Here is a 20409-nt window from a genome sequence, read left to right as displayed (position 1 = left end):
AATTATGTTCCAAAATATAGCGTATTGTTTGGTATAAACTACTTGTGCGGATTCACAATGAGTACTGACATCTAGTGAAATCCTCACATTGCAGGTTGCCAATTGCCAGTTTGCAGGTCAAATGACATATAAAGATCTTATGAAAATACAAATATCCGCTCTTACCAGGGGAACATAATAAGAATCATAAACAACAATAAATTTACTATTACTTGCAGAATACAGTAGTGTCCTGTATCCTGTTGTAGTTGCACACTTGTCTACTAGATGGCGATAAAGTAGATCGAATAGCCATGACAAGGTACCCAATTGAGACCGAAGAAGAGAGACCTATAGCAGGGGCTGCAGAGTGCAGGCACGACCTAGACCTGTATAGACCTGTCAGTGGCCTTTTTCCTCTGCAGGAAAAAGTTGCGTTCCACCTGTCAGGGGACAGGACAGCAACTGGTCCACACGAGAGGTAGTGACAGTTTTTTACGGTCCCGCTAAACGTCGTAGTTTTTCCCCATCGCCTCTTAAGGTTCAGTGTCCGGCCAGGGTCCACAAGTTGTCATGAAGCAGCGTCTTGTGCAGTTTTTTTGAGTGGGGCAGGCGAGCCACGTAGCATGCTAAACTGACACGTCGGAATATTAGGTCGCATCGTAATCTGATTATAAAACTCAGGTCTCAAAGTGTTTTTTAAAATTCCATTTCATTTTTTGACATGGCGAAGAGTCATTGATTGCACATTGGTACAAGATGCGATTGCGCTCGTCAAGCTAGCATAGGCAGACGCGTTTAGAGTAGCGGATTAGCTCCGGAGTAAATGGTGAACTTTAACCTCTGGGGCCGGGCATGTTTACACTGTAGCGTCAAATCGTTCATGTTTTACAATTATTTAATTTAGCGAATTCTTTTTTTTTTCCTAAATGAAGATACAATCTATGATCGTAATCTGGCATGACTGGATCAGCTACGAGGAAGCAGAGGGCGTGTTCGACCCACGACATCATGGTAGAGGATCTCTTTAGCGTCAACATTACCAAAGTCAAAGTGTGTACTGTCATGCAGACATTTCTACTTGATCGTGTGAGGGTGTTAAACGTTCGCGTTTGTGAGCTTTACAATAGTTGTGTTTGGTTGTATGCCAATTAGCTCAATTAGCAGCTGCGTAATATTGTGGTAAAGCAGTTCAGAGAATCTCTGACGTGACTGTAAACGTCTCCCTATCTTCTATTACATATGTTTCTATAAATGTACGTTGGAATTTTAGGTAGTGATTTTCATGACTAAAATTGCCCTTCATTGACCTGGCTAAATTTAGCAATGCTAAACAAATGTTTAGAAGTTAGTTTCCTCTTGTATTTTATCCCGGAATTAGTATCATATTCCATACGTAGTTTACTTTAAATCCAAAACCTTTCGCTGTAAACTGTTGTGCCAAGTTGCGTTTTGGCTTACTGCGAGAGACAGGCTGTTGAAATTTAACAGGAAGTTAATGTATCAGTAGATTTAAAGGCTTCTCCTGACTCAAAGCACATATTAAATACATTTGCACAGTCTATTGAGATCCAATACAAAGTATTGAATCAATGAAAAAGAAAATATTTGGGGTCTAATGAATCATTTTGGCGAATTGATGAATGCTGAATCAATTCATTTTTGGAATCAATCTGGTAACATTTTAGGCAAATATTCAAGCATTGTGACAGTGAAACAAACACGTAGATATTTGATAGCCCAGGTGAAATCTCCTGAATTCTTCTTGTTTCTTGTAAAGGAGTGAGCTTAAATTAATTATGGAGAAAAAAAACAATAGGCGGCAGAGTGGTATGAGTGCTTACAACGTTAGCCTCACAGTTCTGAATCATTGTTAATTATGTGCTATTTTGTTAAATGGAGTGTTATGTATCAAAAGTCCGATTGATATCAGTACTCAGTATTGGTAAGTACTTGAATGAAAACTCGTACTGGTTTTGATCTGAAAAACGTGTCATCGAACATCTCCACGTGCAAGCCTACGTTTTTTCTCAGTTCCATCATCAAATCTAAATGTAGTATGTCTGAGGATCGTGTAAATCTTATACTGCCACCTGGTGGCCAATATGTACATGAGCAGCACAGAACACCCTGCAAACTATTCATATCTCTCTGAAAATATGATGTCCGTCTCATGGCAGGTGTTTGTCAAGGAGAGTAGTGCTGATGTGATGCTCAAGCAGCGCTGAGTCTCCCTTGGCACCATGGACTCTCCGTCAGCCCAGACTCCCCCACCGCCGGCCTCTTTGACGAAGGGAGGTCACCCCTTGCTTTCTACTGGGCCTCTGAGTGCCATCCTTGGGCCTCAAGGCAAGCATTACGTTTGCGGCTCCATTGCAGCTTTCACCAACATCATGGTTACCTTCCCCATCCAGAAGGTTCTCTTCCGTCAGCAGCTACATGGCGTGTTGGCGGTTGAGGCGGTACGGCAGCTCCAGAGGGACGGCGTGAGAAATCTGTACAGGGGGCTTCTCCCCCCGCTGCTCCAGAAGAGCACCACCGTGGCAATCATGTTCGGCTTGTACGAAGACTTCTCCCGAGTCCTCCTGGAGCGGGCCGAGGGCAGCGGCCTGCCGGAACTGGTCACGCGAAGCTTCGCTGCTGCGCTGGCAGGTACAGCGGAGGCATTCCTGGCCCCCTTTGAGCGTGTGCAGACGCTCCTTCAGGACCACCGGCACCACGGACGCTTTAACAACACAGCCCACACCTTCAGGACACTTCTCACGGAATACGGTGTCAGGGAGTGCTACCGCGGCCTCGTGCCCATCGTGCTCCGCAATGGCCCCAGCAACGTACTCTTCTTCGGACTTCGAGGACCCATAAAGGAACAACTCCCAGAAGCCACCAGCCGCGCAGGTCACCTGGTAAATGATTTTGTCTGCGGGGGCGTTTTGGGGGCGGCACTTGGGATCATGTTCTACCCATTAAACGTCATCAAGTCACGGGCTCAGTCGCGGGTTGGTGGAGCCTTCCAACCGTCCAGGCAGGTGCTGCTAATGGTGTGGCGGGAGCGAGGCAGGAGCGTCGCCATGCTCTTTCGGGGGGCTCACCTCAACTACCACCGCTCACTCCTATCCTGGGGCATCATCAATGCCACCTACGAGCTGCTGCTCAAGCTCATATGACAGTGTAAGAGAGAAAATACGTGATCCAGTCAGGAGGAGGAGGACCTATGAACAAACATAGACATGGTGTCACCTGATGTTTCCAGAGAGATGACGTTGCACGTCAGTGTGAATTGCCCCCCCCCCCCCCCCACACACACACACCAACACGAATTAGTCCGTTGCATTATTTCAACTGTACGCAAGGGTCCAATGGGGTGCAACACTTCCAGCTCAGCACCATTTTTGTTTACAGTATCAGGCAAAAATTATTGGGTTGGCTTGAGTATTGTGTGTGTTGTGGAACATTCTCTGTTTTTTTTGAGAATAGGCCACTATTTTGTTGAATACTCCCAAAGAATTGTCTCCTGATTTCTTTTGCTGGTTAATTTCAGCTGCATTCAAATGTAATGGGATAAACCTCATATATCAAGTATGTTAAAGGGGAGTTTGCGGTCTAAAAATACAACAAAAAAAAGCCTTTTTCCACCTTTGTGAAAACAGTCGTTGACTTTAAAGGCGTACATGATAAATATGATCTGTGGAGAAAAATCTGCTGTTTGATTGGTGCTGTGGTTTCTTGTATAACAAATTAAGAGGCACATGATCGGCCCAGAGACGGCCGATTGTTTTTCAAAGATTATCATGTACAACTGTGAAGTCATAACGACTCTTTAAAAAAAAAAAAAAAAAAACTTTTAATTGCCAACTCACCCACGAAATGGCCATTTTTGTGTGTTTAATTGGCATTTTATGAATGCCATAGCTGCCATACGCAAGCCCACTGTCATGATAAGCACGATCCTTTACTGGTGTTGTATTTGTATTTATTCTTCGGAAAGTCGTATAATGAGCTCAAAAGCTTGTTTATTTTGTTAATAATTGGCAGTGGCATTTATTTGGAGTTCTGCACTCGCTCTCCAATGCGTCCTTCCTTATGTCACACTTGCTCTCCTCCACTTTAACATCTGTTGACATAATGGGCCCACATTTCACACTCGAGTAGCCACAGCCAGTCAGCACCCAGCCGCCCTTGACCGCCTGGAGAGGCGTACAGGCGGCACTGTTCGGGCACACAGTACCATTATGGCAGCAGAGGAAATGTTCAGTGGCACAAAAAGCTCAAGCTCCCATGTAAATAGACCACTTGGCCTATTTCTGAACTGCTTTTCATTCTCAACAATCTACAAAGTGTTGCCTTTTACAAGGTTTGGCTTCTATGACCATGAACACTTTTCCCTAAAGCACAAACAACACAGTGTTCCTCACAAACAAATGTTGAAAACCAATTCAAATTTTGCTGTGACATTTCTGTGGAATACATTTTGTTGCATCGCTCCCATAAATGTCAACCGAAAAGTCAGCATGGTCCCTTCTGGAGTCATTTTTTTAAATTCCCGAAACTTTCCGGCTTCTCTGCAGGACCCAAAGCCATTTCACCATAACTTTGTCATATACTCTAAATCCGGTAAGAGCTGCAGAATATATCATGAATTGAAAAGCCTACGGTGGGGAATTTCAATCTGACCCATTTTGAACCAAAACCCTAACTGTGGGAATGGCTGTACCCCTTATTTACCTGACCTTTCTGTGCTCAAATGTGCTCCCTCCTCGTGCGTTCTACCTTAGCGGCATTCAGTGTCAGCAATAACTGATTAAACATTGGACGCTTTCTCCTGTCATTACGAAAATGAGTCCCGTCACTGTAATGAGTGTTTTTCCACATGTGCCTCACTCGACTTAGTCTGGAGGACAGAGTCAAAAAGTCAGACAGATAAAGATCAGATTAAGGGCAATATGACTTGGTCAGAAGGGGGACTGGATCAGGCTGCAGGGCTGAGCTGTTGTGGTTCCAAAGCTTCTCAGCTCAAGTGGTTTTCATTGGGGCAAAATTAAAAGCTCTCTGTTCTTGGAGGCAACTGCGGAAGAGTTCTCAATCAATGTGCTGCCTGGTGAAAAAGAAAAGAATTGAGACATAGTCCAAAAGTTCAAACAAAGAAATCACCCATTATTTTCAGACAACCATAATGCAGTTATTGTTTTTAATGTTGGCACAACAAGACAAAAAGAGTAAAGAGATATGAGGAGTTTGCATAGCCATAAACTATAGTGACATAAGAAGACATAAAAAGGTAGATTTTTTTTTTACCTTGGTGTACAGCATTTCTCACTACAAGTGTTTAGGAATGCATTCGGGAGACGGGTGTGGATGTTTTAAGACGTTTCATCATTGCTACATGAAAACAGTGTCAGTCACTTTTTCTGACTTGCAAAAATATTTCAACATAAATACGTTCCCTTGTTTTATGCCGTGGTCCTTACTCTCACATTTTTTTGAAAATATATGTATATGTTGTCCTTTGGATGAAAACTACTTCATAATACTGCATAACGTTTGAATGACAGGAGTGTTTCAAAGATGCTCCGTAAAGACAAGAAATGGTTATGAGTGTTATTTTTTTTTCTTAAAAAAAAAAAAAAAGGTGCAATCTGTAACAGTCAAAAGTAGTCTCCCTGATTTGGTACTATCTAATCAAAGTTTTATGTTACTGTTATGTTTGAAAAACAAAATCTATATAAAGGTGCAACTCTGCACGTAGAAAACAAATTGGTTCATTTTTTTGTGCATTTGTGATTGTTCATAGTAAAATGGATTGCTATAATACAAAAATTACAGATTACACCTTATTGAGGAAAATAATCAAAGTTAATATAATACTGTTTTAAATATACGGTAAAATGAAAAAAAAATCCAGTGACAGCCATCATTTCAGATTTGTTAACCACCAGAGACCTGAACATCACAGACCACGGTGCAAATACTGTAAAAAATAAATACATAAATACATAAAGGGGCAATTCATCCTTGCATCCATACACAAGTTGTAATAAAATAAGAGAAATATAAGAGTTACAAAAGTCATATGTACAAATGCATAGTCCATATGCACCCACAAAGAGGCCAAGCAAAGTCTCCTCTCCTCATTCAGGGTTTTGTGGGCTTTATGTATTTTCATGTAGATATGTGCGGTGTGCATGTGCATGGCACTTACTGTACAAGAACAAAATGTCTATAGCTCTCGCAGCTCTAAATTCAGTGTCTAAACAGTCCGGCAGGTTAAAAGGTTAGAAGTTGAGGGGTACACCACTAGGAGTATCGGAGGAGTCTAATGCGGGTGTCCGGAAGAGCTGCGTGAGCGCAAACACAGATGAGATGAGGACAGTGCAGCGCTTGGCAAGCAGCCTGACGCCATCACCTTCTCCTTGGCTCTGTCCTGACCCAGTGAGGCCCAAACTCTTGCCCCCAGCACCAGTTCCAGCTGTCTCAACAGCCCCAACAAATTCTCGATAAAGAGCCACAATCTCTTTCAACTTGTCCATAGGCTCCTGGCTGTCGTCGTCCACGCCGGCGTTATGGCAGCTGTCGCAGCCGGCGCGTGGACTGGTTCGCATGCATGCTGCCGATAGCTGAACCAACGCACCAAAGCTGTTTGATAAAGACCGCAGGGCTTCATCGGGAGCCCAGCCCACACGTGTGGCCCGCTGACACCCGGATGCCACCCGTCGAGCCTCTGTTTGGAGAAAACTCCTCTCAGCCTCTGTCATACTGGCAGGACTGCATCCCGTACAACATGCTGTTTGCGAAGTGCTGCCTTCACTCCTATTGTGATTGGGATCGGGCCCGGTGCCATCCTGCTTTGAAAGGATATTTGTTTGCATCTGTTCGGGTAGCGTCCTCTCCAAGACCTGCAAAAGCTGATCTATATCTTGGCGCAGGGAGGCAAAACCTCCTTTCAGTCCACCGTAGTTCTTGTTGCCGAGCGAATGAAGGGGACCTCGGAGTGAGGTTGTCGGAGACACAGGACATGAAACTAAGGGGCTGAGTTCAGAGGAGGCAGTGGAGAAAGTGGAGAGTGGACGAGGGTTGTCCTTCAGCAGTGACAGGATATTGGGATTTGGCGCGGGTGTGGTGGGCGAAGGGACAGCTGGAGGTCGTGTTGTCTTGGGGCGGGTGCGGCGGGAGAACTCATAGACAGTCAGCTCCTCGTCGAAGCTGATGCCATCCTCGTTATCGCCGCTGAAACAGTTGGCGTACACGGTACGGCAGCCACAAGGCTCGCGCTGCTGAGGAGGGGTGCTCTCTCCGAGGGAAGACGTTGGCGAGTCTCCCCCAATCTGCATGTTGGATATGCCTCCCATTCCCACTGCTGAGTGGGTCCGTGATTGAGGCTGCTCTGACGAAACGTTGTGTGCACTGTTGCTTGCAAAATTAAGATTTGGATGTGACCCATTTATCCCATTGACCTTCCTCAAGTATGAGCTCACTTCCTCTGCTTCCTTAATGGTAGCTATGACAACCTCAGCTCCATCCTCACAAACATTGTCTCTCCTCCCTGATTTTGAGGCTACGGTTTCTTTCACAGGGGTCTTGTTTGTATCAGACAGCCCACTTGCCACAGACAAACCTGAACCAAATCCAGATGTATCGCCATTGATTGAGCTCGTGGAGGGGTAGTCCAGGGTCCCCAAAATCTCTTGTGAGCGGGTCATGTACCAGGGAAGCGCTTGGATCTTTCCCCTAAGAACAGAGGCAGATAGTCTTCCTCCAATGCTGGAAGAGCTACTCCTAAGATCTGAGCCAGACCCAGATCTTCGCTGTTCTCCACTTTTGTCGCTAATAACATCTTTGGAGCTGCTTAAAGTGAGGGAGGTGGCAATTGATGCATCTGCATTTTTGGGTGAAAGGCTCTCGTGGCTAACAGAGACCCTCCTAGGTCCGGACTGCACACTGCCATTGCGGCTGCTCCAAGGGTGCATCCCGTTTGGTGGATTTTTGACATCTTTAAGGATGCTTTTGTTTGGGTCTGTCGGAGAGATCGAAGAGCTAGATACCAATGATAGAGAATGGAGAATTTTTGGAGAAGTAGGTTTCGGTGGTACAGGAGGAGGAGCAGATAACTTAGGGATAACAGGTACATTTGGTGGTTTGTTTGTAGTCCCATTACTTTTTGTCCCTTCAAAAGAGTCATTTTTTCCGGGAATGTATGTTTTGTCTTTGGAAACGACATGTCCATTTTCTTTTGTCCTATTTGCTTGTTCCTCCCTTGTTTGTAGCGCTGTGATTGGTAATGGTTGTTTGCTGCGTCGCACGGCTGTGATGAGTGGCTTCGACAAGGGCAACCCTCCTGTACCATACGTGACCGACTTGAATTCCATAGTGTCCGGCTCCATTTCCAAGAGATCAGAAGACAGACGTCCACGGGCATCCCCGTTGCAGTGGGCATAGGATTTCCCATGGTTTGGGGACTTGGGAGGAACAGTCTGAGGTTTTGGAGGCAGCTGGGGTTTAGGGGCCAATGGTGGTTTCATCTTAACATCAGTTTTCTCTGCATAAGATACTATACCAACTCGGCTATTAACTGTATTTGTGGGACATTTAAGCTCCTCTACTTCTTTCTTGTTTTTCGAAGTTTGAACTTTTTTGGACAGGGGCGAAGTTGGTACTTTTCCTGGAAGTGAATTCCATGTTCCACTCAAACGATTGGCATTCCGCTGATCCGCCAGCTCTTCGTCTGCAAATGAGAGGCAGTTTTTAATTAAAAATGCAAATAATATCACTCTAATCAAATTTAGGCAAATGTTAATGACTCGAAAATATGCACGTCTACATTTGAACAAATAAATGCACCATGAAGTTAAAAAACATGCTATGAACAACAAACCTGAGAGATCTGGAACTGGTGGAGTGAATCTCTCCTGTGCATCAAAAAACTCCTCTTCAGACTCTGACACATTCTCTTTGACCAACAGACCTGGTTTGGGGTTTGGGGAAGGAGTTTGGAAAAGAGACTCTTCATCCTTTGATAGGTGCTGCTCAGCTGGTCCTGCTTTATGGCCTGGAATGGAGCTGGTTCGTATTGGGACTTTGGGAGGAGTTTTCTTTTTTTTAATGGCCGCTCTTTCGAAAGGTATGCTGTCAATCATTCTTAAATCTCTTGAACTTGGGATCTTAGAAATGCGTCTTAAAACCTCCCTTCCATGTTCTTCCTCTTCCTCCTCCTCGTCCTCCTCATCATCACTAGTAGCTCCTGACGGGCTTGAGAGGAAATCAGCTTTTGAGAGTTCAACAAAACAAAGACAAGCGTTGTCGTTGACTCGGTAATTGAGATTAGTCGGTCTTGAGGGGCCTTGGACGCGTTTTGGCTCCAGAAGGAAGGGTTGATGAACATCCAAGATTTGGGTATTCTCCTTTGGGTATGATCCATCTAGACAAGGGAAAACTTTGATTGCAGTGCTGCTCTCCTCTAGGGCAGCACTCAAAGAGCTGCTAGACAAGCTGGAAAAGCTATTGGTCACCCGTAAATCTGTGTGGTACCAGGTGGTCTCTGGATTCAGTTCCTCATTCATCACTTTCCGCAGTCTGCTTCCTGAAGCACCTTGGTCCTCTTCATCCCCATATTCTTGACCTTCTGTTGTCACTATTATCTTCACTTCCTGTTTGCATTTGTGCTCCTCCCTCTCTCGTCGCTCCTCCTCTTTCCTCTTTTCTTCCTCCTCCCTCCGTCTTTCCTCCCAGTCCTGACTTGCCGGGTCATGGTGTTTGTAATTCTGAGAGTCCATTGGGTCATCCTCATCTGTTGATTCCTCTGAGTCACTACAGCAGCGAGACACATAACCTAACATGACAAACAATATATTAGCACTATACTGTTTGAGTTTAGATAACAATGGCTTTTCTATTTGGTCCCATACTTGGTGGAAAACATGAACCTGTGACAGAAATATGTGGGTCATTCGAGAACTGAAAAACGGGAACTGAAATTTTTTTTTTTGGTGTATATTTAAGTCAGGGACATTTAACGTTCTCCAATTCTGGAATGACCCATGTATCAAAATGACTAAAGTCAGAAAGTGACTTAAACAGTTTTTGCTCACTTGATAAGGATTCATAGCACTCGCCCTCTACCACGGTGAACTTCCCACACACACCTTCTTCAGCAGCAATGCGGTGCACCCTCACTTTGGGGCGCCCCAGTCGGAAGATATTGAGACTCGGATCCACCAGGAGTTTGCAGTACCCCCCCAGCAAACATGCTAGATCTTTGGCTGCCAGAGAGTCCATCAGTAAGGCAAAAGGCTGAGAGATGGAGGCCATTGTAGAAGACAGTGTGAAGCAGAATTGATTCAAGCCAGAGGGTAAGAGAGAAAAAGGCAATGGAGTAGGACAAAAGGGATGGGGGTTGGGGGTTGGGGGGGAAGTCACATTTGAGTCCCGTGAATTAACCTCGTGGCACTCATACATATTTCCTTGGGTCAAATAAAAGGGATGCTTGACCTACATTTACTAAAGCATCAATTCTCTAATCTGTGTCAGCGTAAAAGTGGCTCAATTTTCATGAAAAATAGAGCCAAGTATCTCAGTGTTCATATGCAACTCCGACTTGCTTACCTTCATGTCGTGCAGCGAGATGCGCAGCAGACTGACTTTGTCCGACTCGGAAAGCAACTCCACGCGGCTGATGCTGCTGAATTCAACCAATGTGGAGATTACGTTTAGCTTGTGGTTGATGATCTGACTCATGCCATACTTGGCCCCCACCAAGAGGCTGACCGACACCTCCCTTTCTTGAAGCTGGGTGTTGATGAGAGAGAAAACATCACAAAGATCTATTTAACAAGTTGTCAGTAGTAGAAGTACAGTAGTAGTAGTAGTTGCAGTGTTAACCTGTTTTTATGAGCAAATCAGTGTTACAGAAGGCCTACTTCTAAACTACTACTAAGATGCAGTAATAGTTGTTGTTCCCAGAGAGCAGAAAGAATATATGAGTCATTTTCATTCATTTTGATCAGTAACAAGAAAGACAGTTTGTAATTTTTGAACAATTCTAATTAAGCAAGTTTTTATGCTGCTTTGGTTTTAGATGGGTAAATGCTTCCCGTGCTGCAAAGGCCACGCTTAAACGTCCCACTTTGAAAAAGTAATTGATGATTTTAAATTTGTGCCAGCTGCGCTTCGGCCTCCAATTCCATCGCCTCTGCTTGGCCCGCTGCTGGCTTGTGCCGCTAAGCAACTCCACGGTTCCCTGGACCTCGTTGAATCGCGTTCAGACTCTTGTAAATGCTCGAGGAGTCAGTGATAAATTGTCTAGTGAATAAATATCAAGTGCTGGCGATCATATGGTAATGTGGTGTGGATATATTATTGTTTTAAAACATTTTGGGTGTCACGGGCGAAGAATTTTGTGCCTTAGCTTAGACCACCTCAACTTGCTCCTTAGTTGGATTATGTTGCTAACCAAGTTTGCAGCCCTGTAAGCCACTGATTCTTAGAGGCCGATCATCCTCAAAACTCCTCCATCTTTGCTGAACTAAAGCAATTCTGAATGGAAGAGTGGGCCAAAATATTTCCAGAGAGAGGTGACAGACTTGGCAGTGATAGAAAATGCTTCATTTCAGTTGATTCTGCTGAGGGTAACCCAACCAGTTATTAGACTTAAGGGGCAATTATGGTTTCACACAGGATCAGATAGCTCTGAATAGTTTTTCTTTGCACAAAAAAAATGAATTGAAGAAGAGAGGAAATACTTTTCATGGCCCTACGGTAAGCCAAGCTATTAGAACAGGTCTCAAAATAACTCCACCTCTCTGAGAAAAGTAAAAATCTGAACATGACTCACTCATAAGTGCAATTTTTATCCAACCCTAAACCTTACCATCATCGTAGCTGAGTAGGATCTTCCCCCATAAGAAACAAGCTCTCCCAGCTGAGTGAGGTAGGCTAGCCGAGCCTGGGAAGCAGATATCACCTAAAACAACACACATAGACGTAAGGAATGAGAGAAGAACAGCAGGATAAGAAAGGATGGGGAGGAATAAAAATGACAAATCAACAGTCTACAAAAAAATGTGCTGCACTCATTTTACAAAGCTTCATAATATATCCCATAATGTTCCCTTCCTACTCAAGCTGTCACTCCATATATCACTTTAAAACCACAAGAGGATTAGCTCTGAGCCAACCCTACAATCACAACTAAACCTTATTAGCTACAGTGTTATTTTTACACTGAAAATTTAGGCTCCTTGGTGAAACTTGTACCTTTTGGCGTGGCTCTAACAGAGACTGGATCTTTTTGAGGTGGTAGGTGATGGCTTTCCTCAGGTCCTTCTCCCTCATGTTGCTGAGCAGTGTGGGGGAAATGAAGCTATCAAGGCCAAACTCCTTCCTGTCTCCCAAAGGAAGAGGTGATGAGCACTCCCATACAGCATATTGAGGTTTACACCCACACCACTAAACAGTTTTAAATCAATACCTTGCTGACAGTCAAAACTGAGCATTGTTGACGTACATCTCTTCTCTTAAATCTTGTTTGATCAAGTGTTCATAAAGTACTAGCCTGTTGGTGCTACTACATTTTGTACTAGATTTTGGTACGACACAAAAAGTTTGGGATATTAGGCTTTTGGGTGAATACATTTCCCAATTACAATTGGTTGTTTACATCATGTTGTTTAAATGGAAATCATGACATCGAACCCCCCGCATTATCAGGGTGGTGGGGTTTGTATTTCTCGATGATCCTAGGAGCTAAGCTGTCTGGGGATTTACACCCCTGACAGGGTTTCCCATGAAAAACAGCTCCTGGATGAGCGACCAGACAAAGCATGGCTATAAACCTAAACATAAACCTACAATGATCAATATCAATTTGAGACCACAAGCTGAAAAAATGAACGGCATATGACAAAGCATATGACAAAGAAAGTATTCTATTGTTAATTGTCACGATGTTGAAAACATTCTATTTATTAAGGTATGACTTAAAAACCCTACTAATAACATCTTTGTACTCCGGTGCTTGCGACGGTGACAGCGCTCGCATTGGGCCACGTGCCCCCTACGGGGCCCCTATGTGACACTTGACCCGCACACGGCACAAATCGTTGCCGTGCACAGAGTGCCGTGAAGATAATCTCTTGTGATTGGTCAGTTTTCGTCACATGCTATCATGATGCAATCAGTTTTCTCTTTGATTCCCGAGTACTGCCATCTTTAAAAGACAAAACGTGCAACAGGTTGCGAAGAGGCTTCGAGGGGAGGTGAACAAATATGTACATCTTTGTGATACCAGCACTAAAAATGACCAAGCTGCACAAATGGTTAGGGTTAGCAAACTCCTGGCGTGAAATTCCCCGGGCGAAAGGATTAGAGGTTTCGGAGTACCAGCAAAAGAGGAAAATATGACCAGAATTGGCCATAAAATGCAGAGGAAACTCCACCCTGTTGTGTTCGGGCCAACACCAGCCGTAGTGACACCCTGACTTGGAGCAAAACAAAGCACCCGTGAGTTGTGCTTTAGTATAAAGGCAAACTGCGCGGGGATGCATGTTATATGCATGTTATACTCTACAGCGAGTATAAAGAATCCTTAACGCTAACCCTAAATAGTAAAAAAAATATCGTTTAAAATATACAGACACTTTTTCAATACAGAGCTATCATCGTATTTACATGGGATGTCCTTAGAAATATATATTGGTGGACTCATGGATCAAACACATGAACTTTGCAGTTCAGCTGATTGTTAGAGACCACCGATGCTGAAACAATAAATCATCGGATCTGCATTCAGAATTTTAGTGAAGGACAAATTAGGTTTACTGTGGGGTTGTAGTGCATTTTGGATCCATCCTGAAATTTCACTTGAAAGCCGAATAGGTTTTTGTGATGACTCTATATTAGCTTGCAGGAAATATATTTGATCAGTGTGACCCAGAAACACTCACGTAATTGCTTTGATAGATGTCCTTGTCAGCCCACAACTATCCAGTCTCTCGTGCATGTGCAGGGCAGCGAGGCGAAGTGCAGTATTACACTTCATCTCGACAGCAAAGCGCTCCTGTAGAACATCACCAACACTCTGGAAGCACAAACCGTGAAAGTGAATTCAACACACAATAGTTGCAAGTGAAGTGATGCATGGATCCTTGTAAATGGAAAAAAAAAAAAAAAAAACATTTCGAGGCCCAAGCTATCATTAAGATGGCAAAAGCAAATATGGTGAGAGGCAAAGACTCAACAGATAAATCAGCATGACAAGTGTTTTTCCCAATGAGCAGCAAAAATAGGAAACCCACTGCTTTGAGTCCAGTCGCTTGAGTTTCAAATTAGTCTTGACCCTGAAAAACACCACATTACGTGGACTTTTTGACCAATGTAGTTTTTCCATGGGAGACAGCGTTACCATACACGTATTCGGGCAATAAGTGGCACTGAAATACATCGCTTAAAATAGGGCTCAGCAACCTTTTTGAGGCCGAGGGCTACTTCGTGAGCACCGATCATATAAAGGGCTATGTGACCTGTTTGCAGCAAATTTCAGACTCAGTTCATTCCACGAACATAAAATATTTTTGTTTTAATTTATTGTAGTAAATGACATTACAGGTATTTTAAAAGTTTAATTCACGTAAGTAAGTCACATTCAGAATTTAAAGCACAAATAATCGTAACAATTTATGGCCTATGGTATTTTTAGAACATACCTCGCCGGCGCCTTGTATGGTCCTTGCGGGCTACCATTCGCCCGCGGGTACTGTGTTGGTGACCCCTGGCTTAAAAGGTAAAGAAACGCAGACATTTTGGGGACAGGAATATGTTGTATGTGCCCCCCACTATTTGAAACATGGTATATACTGACTTACACTGAGCGGGTGTTCTCTAAAGATGAAAAACGTGCATTGCTTGAATGCCAAGACATTGACATTTACATATATTTTAGACTTGACGCTGATTTGATCACTGATATCGGTATCGCCCGATAATGATAATTTAATGATGATCGATTGATCGTCTTCAGTGTCATAATGTCATTTACTCTGTGTCGCCATCGTGCGCACTATATTTGAATAAAACTGTGAGTTTATTTTTAACCTTCTCGCATGTCTTTTGACAAGACAAAGATTTGAACTTCTTGAGACATGTCCTGTGGTCTGAAGAAAAAGTGGAGCTGTTTGACCAACGTCACATCTAAAGGAGAAAGGGGGAAGGTTGTAGAGCTGAGAACACCGTATCAACTGTGAAGCGCAGAGGTGGCAGCATAATTTTTTGGGTCTGTTCTGCTGCAGCGGGAACTGGAGCTCTTCATAAAATAGACGGCATCATGAAGTAAGAAAATTACATGGAGATATTATGGCAACATCTCAAGACATCAGCCAGGAAGCTAAAACCCTGGCACAAATTGGTCTACCAAAGGGACAGTGAACCTAAGCATACTACCAAAATGGTTAAAAAGTGGCTTAGGAATAACAAAGTCAATCAATGTCTTGGAGTGGTCATCGCAAAGCACTGATTTGAATCTCATTGAAAATATGTGGGCAGATCTGAAAAGACGTGTGTGAGCAAGCCAACGGACAAACCTGATTCAGTTCCACCAGTTCTGTCAGGAGGAATGGGCCAGGATTCCAGCAGAGTACTGTCAGAGGCTTGTGGAACTTCTGGCTTCAACTGTATGTATGCGATACACAAGCTGGCTACAGAAAACTCTCTTTTAATTATGAGTATTATAAAATCTGTGGCTTTGCGCGAGCCATCACCCACAAACGGCAGAAACATTGAAGAGTGGTGAACCTTTCCAGGTGTGGCCAGCCGACCAAAATGACCCCAAGAGCACAGTGACGACTCATCCAAAATTTTCACAAAAGACCCCACAACAACACGGAAAGGACTACAAGCCTCACTTGCCTCTTAGGGTCAGTGTTCATGACTCCACCGTAAGAAAGAGTCTGGGCAAAAGTGGCCTGCAGGGCAGAGTTCCAAGTCGAAAACCACTACTAAGCAAAGAGAACATTGAGACTCATCTCAATTTTGCCAGATGACATCTTCATGATCCTCAAGACCTTTGGGAAAATAATGTGGTCTGACGAGACAAAACTTTTTGGATGGTGTGTGTCTTACATCTGGCGTAAAAGTAACACTGCATTCTAGAAAAAGAACATCAAACCCACAGTAAAATATGGTGTGGTAGTATAATGGCCTCTTGGACTGTTTTGATGCATCGGGATCGTCAGACTTGTAGTGATTAATGGAACCATGAATTGTGCTGTCTACCAAAAAAATCCTGAAGGAGAATGTCCGGCCATCTGTTTGTGGCCACAGGCTGAAACGAACGTGGGTTCTGAAGCAGGACAATAGACCAAAACACACCAGCGCACCCATCTCTGAATGGCAAAGAGCAGAAAGAAAAACAAAATGAAGACTTTAGAGCGGTTTAGTCAAAGTCCTACCCTGAATCCAATTGAGATGCTGTGGCATGACCTGAAAATAAATGGCATTGCCTTACCTGTATAATGAAATGATTAGGTTTTAAAGGTATCAAAGCTATTTTAAACTTAGACTAAGATAGAGTATAAATTAAGACTAACTTAAAAGGTTGAGGTCCCTGGAATCATATTTTTAGATTCAGCAAGTGTCAGTCATGAACATGATCTCACACACTGTAGGTTTGTGAGTACTATATTTCCTGGCCTTGAGAGCGCACCTGGTTATAAGCCTCACCCAGTATATTTGTAAAGGAAAAACGATTTGGTACATACTGTACATACGCCGCAGCTGTGTAAAAACCGCAAGTGCCCAGATTGAAACTCACATTGAAACACAAGATATTTACAAAGTAAGACGGTACACAGAGAGTTTAACACTAGCGCCACGCTAACAGGGCCGGTTAAAAAAAAACATACTGGTAAAAATCACTGAACCATGGCAGTAACACGCGAGCGCAGCGCTTAAAGGGCTGGACCGGTAAAAGTCACTTCCTCGGCACATATATTCCAGCGGTGTCACTCTTACCTTTTCCGCTCGAATGCCCCCTTACGGCTGTTACAAAAAATGCACAAATTAGCCGCATCACCGCATAAACTGCAGCATTGAGAGCGTGTGAAAAAAGTCACGGCTTATCGGCCGGAAATTACGATACTAGTGAGAGGTTTTCATCTACATGTGAATTGGGGAAGGCACGTGTAAAACGGCGAGACACTTGCGACTTTGTGGTGCCCCGGCCCCAGGAAACGACGTGGTAAAATTCTCTTATGTGCTTATGCCTAGCGGGGATGTGCAAACAGTCATTTAGTATTTAGTATCTGTTGCAAACCGATACAGATTGCCTGACTGATATAAGCTTAATGATTCCAAACATTTTTTTGTTCCAACATGGCTTTGGGACCAATGTACAACATAATGGCCATAATGTTGTGGTCAGATAAGTTTGGTGTGGAAGAATATAGAACAATTCTGACAGATATTTCAACTTCCTGCGGGTGGAATGACCAAGTGCCCCAGTTACGTTCAAATATATATATCAAATATATCAAATAGTCAATGTCAAATGTACTGGCAGGGAACTAGCCAGCAGTGTGCGTATCCTGTAGTTAAAAATGGGTGTTATAAAGATGATTGAATACAGCAGCTATGCTTCGCTAACCTGTAAAAATAGGTACTCAAAGGCAAAGGCGTCCTCCTGCTGCAGGTCCGTTGGATCTCTGGGAATGAAGCACACCCGGAATAGACATCTGTAATCATGGGAATCTTTTTTCTGCACCACCTGATGGAGACAAAAGGCACCCATGGAAATGTTGACACAATTTCACAAAGTCAACCCAACAATATTCTACATCCAGTTGATCTATTTGAAAGAAAGCAAAAGTTTTTTTTCTTACCTTCTGTATAAGCTCGTCTTCGTGGAGCAGCAGAAGTTTAGTGATGCTGTACTGTTGCTCCAGCACCAGGGCAAAGTATTCGATGGCCCGGATGGATAGTTTATCCTTCAGAGTCAGAACAATATCCTGGAATGGTGAAAAAAAAATAACAGTTCAGAGCTTCTTAAACAAACATACTTCACCCCAGGCTGCTGATGGCAGATGGTCAGTCCAAATTGCCTCACTCACTTTGCCTCAGAGTGCTGAGCAAAAAAAACAAGCTATAAAGACACAAAACCAAGTTGAACAAAAACTGTGTTGTTGTTTTTTTTTTTTTACACTACATTTACAAATACCAATTGAATTACATCACAGCTCTCTCTTTCAAACACTCCTTATTCTTACTTTAACCTCACACACTGGAACATACTCCCACTCCCTTGTCCTTCTGAAGCGATCAAATTAATTTGGTTTTTACTATCACGTCACTGGAATGCACCTACAGTCTACCCACATTCAAATACTCTTGAGCAATCATGTCATCCGGTATGAATATTATAAAATACAGTACACCCACTTCAATCTTCTTGAAACTAAAATCCAGTTTTGGGCCAGTGAGACCGAAAATAGAATTCCTAGTGGGCAGTAATTCAAAGATGGAGTAACGTGTAGCTGATGATAGACTATCACTATCTGCTATTTTTTTTGTTTTTGAGTATAGTAATCCTTTGCTATATCATGGTTCACCTAATGTTTTATTTGTTGTTGTTATTGAAATACGTTTTTGTTGTGTTTGCATGCATTTCAATGTGAATAAAGCATGCAGAAAGTTATTTTAATGGTTAAACTATGGAGTAAATACTGTATTTTTATTTTTCATTCCAATATTGTTACTATGTAATTCCCCCACATTTTATGCTTGCTGTTTTTTTTTTGTCTGTTCAAATACATTTAGAATTAGTTAACTTGTTAAACTAATCTTTGTCGAGGACAGTATGCCTTGAATGAGGTCAAACAAGCACTATAGAAAACAAATGGATGGATGCCATGTTGTCCTCATTGAATTGAACTGACTGTAATTACTCAAATTACAGTTCTCAATTAAGGAGTAATGTGTTAAAAGAGACCTAATCATTAATTTAAACACTCTTTGACCCCGCAACAAATGTACAGTACATACCTTGACAGTGGTAGTGTGGTCAAATTTGAAGGCCTTGGTCTGTCCGTTCTCGAGATACACTTTTAGAACGTTGGGCAGGAAGAGAAGAGAGTTCCCCTGGTGGAAAGAATGAAAAAGAACAGATGGGACATGGCGCGGTGGGAAAGCAGAAACGCGCAATACGATGCGGACGGAGCATTTCGGACCTCGGCCTTCAGTGGACATTTAAATGACCCAATCCAGGGCTGGATTACAGAGAGAGATTTAATTTTGTTATCACAATGTATTTGGACACTAATTTACCAATTGACATATACGTCTGTGTGTCCAAGCATTGGACCATTTTATGCTTCCTTACTTTGTGGGTCTACAAGTGTGGCACAAGTTTCTTTAGCCACAAAACAATTCACACCCTTTTGAAGATAAGTCATTTGTGTCACATTTCCTGACCTCTGATGCTGCTCAACAAGTTGTATGGCCATACTCTTCCCTCCTTTCCTTTGTGTGGCTTACCTAGATTGTCAGTCGTGAAGGCAAAATGTCTCCACATTTCACTCGCTGCCTCTTTTAACGAGGTGCAGATGAGTGCAAAAGTTTGTTGCCATTTTGAACCCATGTTTTGGAGGAGAAAGGGAACTGCAGAGCAGAGGCACAGACTGCTGTATGAAGTCAGCTCCGTTTAAAAAAATAAATGTATACATTTTCACATATAATATATATATAATAGAACAAACTTAAAATTACACGATTACGCCTGATTTCTTATCACATGATCGGATCAGGACAGCTAATTTTGACATAGTTTGTTTGGTCGACCTTGAACTCACCTTAGAGGTGAAGTAGAACAGAGATTGCCTCTCCTCAGTAACCTCGTTATTTTTTCTAGATGAAACCTCACTAAGATCTTTTACAGGTACCATAATTGGGTTATTTCGACCTCCATAGAGTAACTCTAACTTGGACTTTGAATTACAGTGTCAAATTTCATTTTTAAAAAAACTTATTGGTTTTGTCATACGTGTCCAAAAAAGGGCATTCTGATAACTACATTGTTTGAGCCAGTTTTGTATCTGCTTTGTCCACATTTGGCTAAGACCACCCCCTTTCCTAAACTCCTTTCGATAAACTCGAGAAATCCAAATGACCTGATTTCAGGCCTCTCAGGAGAAAAATCTCCGGAAGGCAATGCCTGGACAATTTTACCGTAATTTCTGGCCTACAAGCTGCGACTTTTTTCACACGCTTTCAACCCTGCGGTTTATGCGGCTAATTTGTGCTTTTTTTTTTTTCAAACAGCTGCAAGGGGGCACTCGAGTGGAAAAGGTAAGAGTAAGACTGGTGGAATATATGTGTCGAGGAAGTTACGGTCCTGTAAGCGCTGCACTAGCGTTGTGTTACTGGTGTGTCTCAGTGATATTTACCGGTAAGTTTTAT

At 43.0% G+C, this 20409-nt stretch overlaps 2 protein-coding genes across 7 annotated transcripts in view; one reads left to right on the top strand and one right to left on the bottom strand.

The window, feature by feature from the left end:
* The first annotated feature begins 296 nt into the window (after positions 1–296).
* Positions 297–4485, top strand: slc25a51b (solute carrier family 25 member 51b). 3 transcript variants are annotated; one of them, XM_061834967.1, is made up of 3 exons: positions 297–460; positions 915–993; positions 2160–4485. In XM_061834967.1, the coding sequence occupies exon 3, from the start codon at positions 2223–2225 to the stop codon at positions 3141–3143; it is 921 nt and encodes a 306-aa protein (XP_061690951.1). In that variant the 5' UTR covers positions 297–460; positions 915–993; positions 2160–2222; the 3' UTR covers positions 3144–4485. The 3 variants fall into 3 exon arrangements, with proteins under 3 accessions (XP_061690951.1, XP_061690952.1, XP_061690950.1); XM_061834968.1 differs by having other exon boundaries at positions 915–1032; XM_061834966.1 differs by lacking the exon at positions 915–993 and having other exon boundaries at positions 298–460.
* frmpd1b (FERM and PDZ domain containing 1b) overlaps positions 3263–20409 on the bottom strand; it is a 37953-nt gene continuing 20806 nt past the window's right edge. For 3 of the 4 annotated variants that reach the window (XM_061834961.1, XM_061834962.1, XM_061834965.1), the window contains 10 exons: positions 18997–19092; positions 17838–17963; positions 17603–17722; positions 13911–14044; positions 12223–12349; positions 11837–11929; positions 10573–10755; positions 10059–10260; positions 8846–9799; positions 3263–8695 (listed from right to left, as the gene is read on the bottom strand). In XM_061834961.1, the coding sequence (XP_061690945.1) occupies positions 6249–8695; positions 8846–9799; positions 10059–10260; positions 10573–10755; positions 11837–11929; positions 12223–12349; positions 13911–14044; positions 17603–17722; positions 17838–17963; positions 18997–19092 (4482 nt within the window). In that variant the 3' untranslated portion in view covers positions 3263–6248. The remainder of the gene's footprint in view (positions 8696–8845; positions 9800–10058; positions 10261–10572; positions 10756–11836; positions 11930–12222; positions 12350–13910; positions 14045–17602; positions 17723–17837; positions 17964–18996; positions 19093–20409) is intronic. The other variant, XM_061834964.1, reaches the window with a different exon arrangement.

This window comes from Syngnathoides biaculeatus, chromosome 11 (assembly GCF_019802595.1).
Source record: "Syngnathoides biaculeatus isolate LvHL_M chromosome 11, ASM1980259v1, whole genome shotgun sequence".
Taxonomy (NCBI): domain Eukaryota; kingdom Metazoa; phylum Chordata; class Actinopteri; order Syngnathiformes; family Syngnathidae; genus Syngnathoides; species Syngnathoides biaculeatus.
This window is presented reverse-complemented; position numbering and strand designations above follow the sequence as displayed.

Bases quoted from the DNA above. Each gene is read 5' to 3' on its own strand.
- slc25a51b (XM_061834967.1), top strand. From the start codon at position 2,223: ATGGACTCTCCGTCAGCCCAGACTCCCCCACCGCCGGCCTCTTTGACG.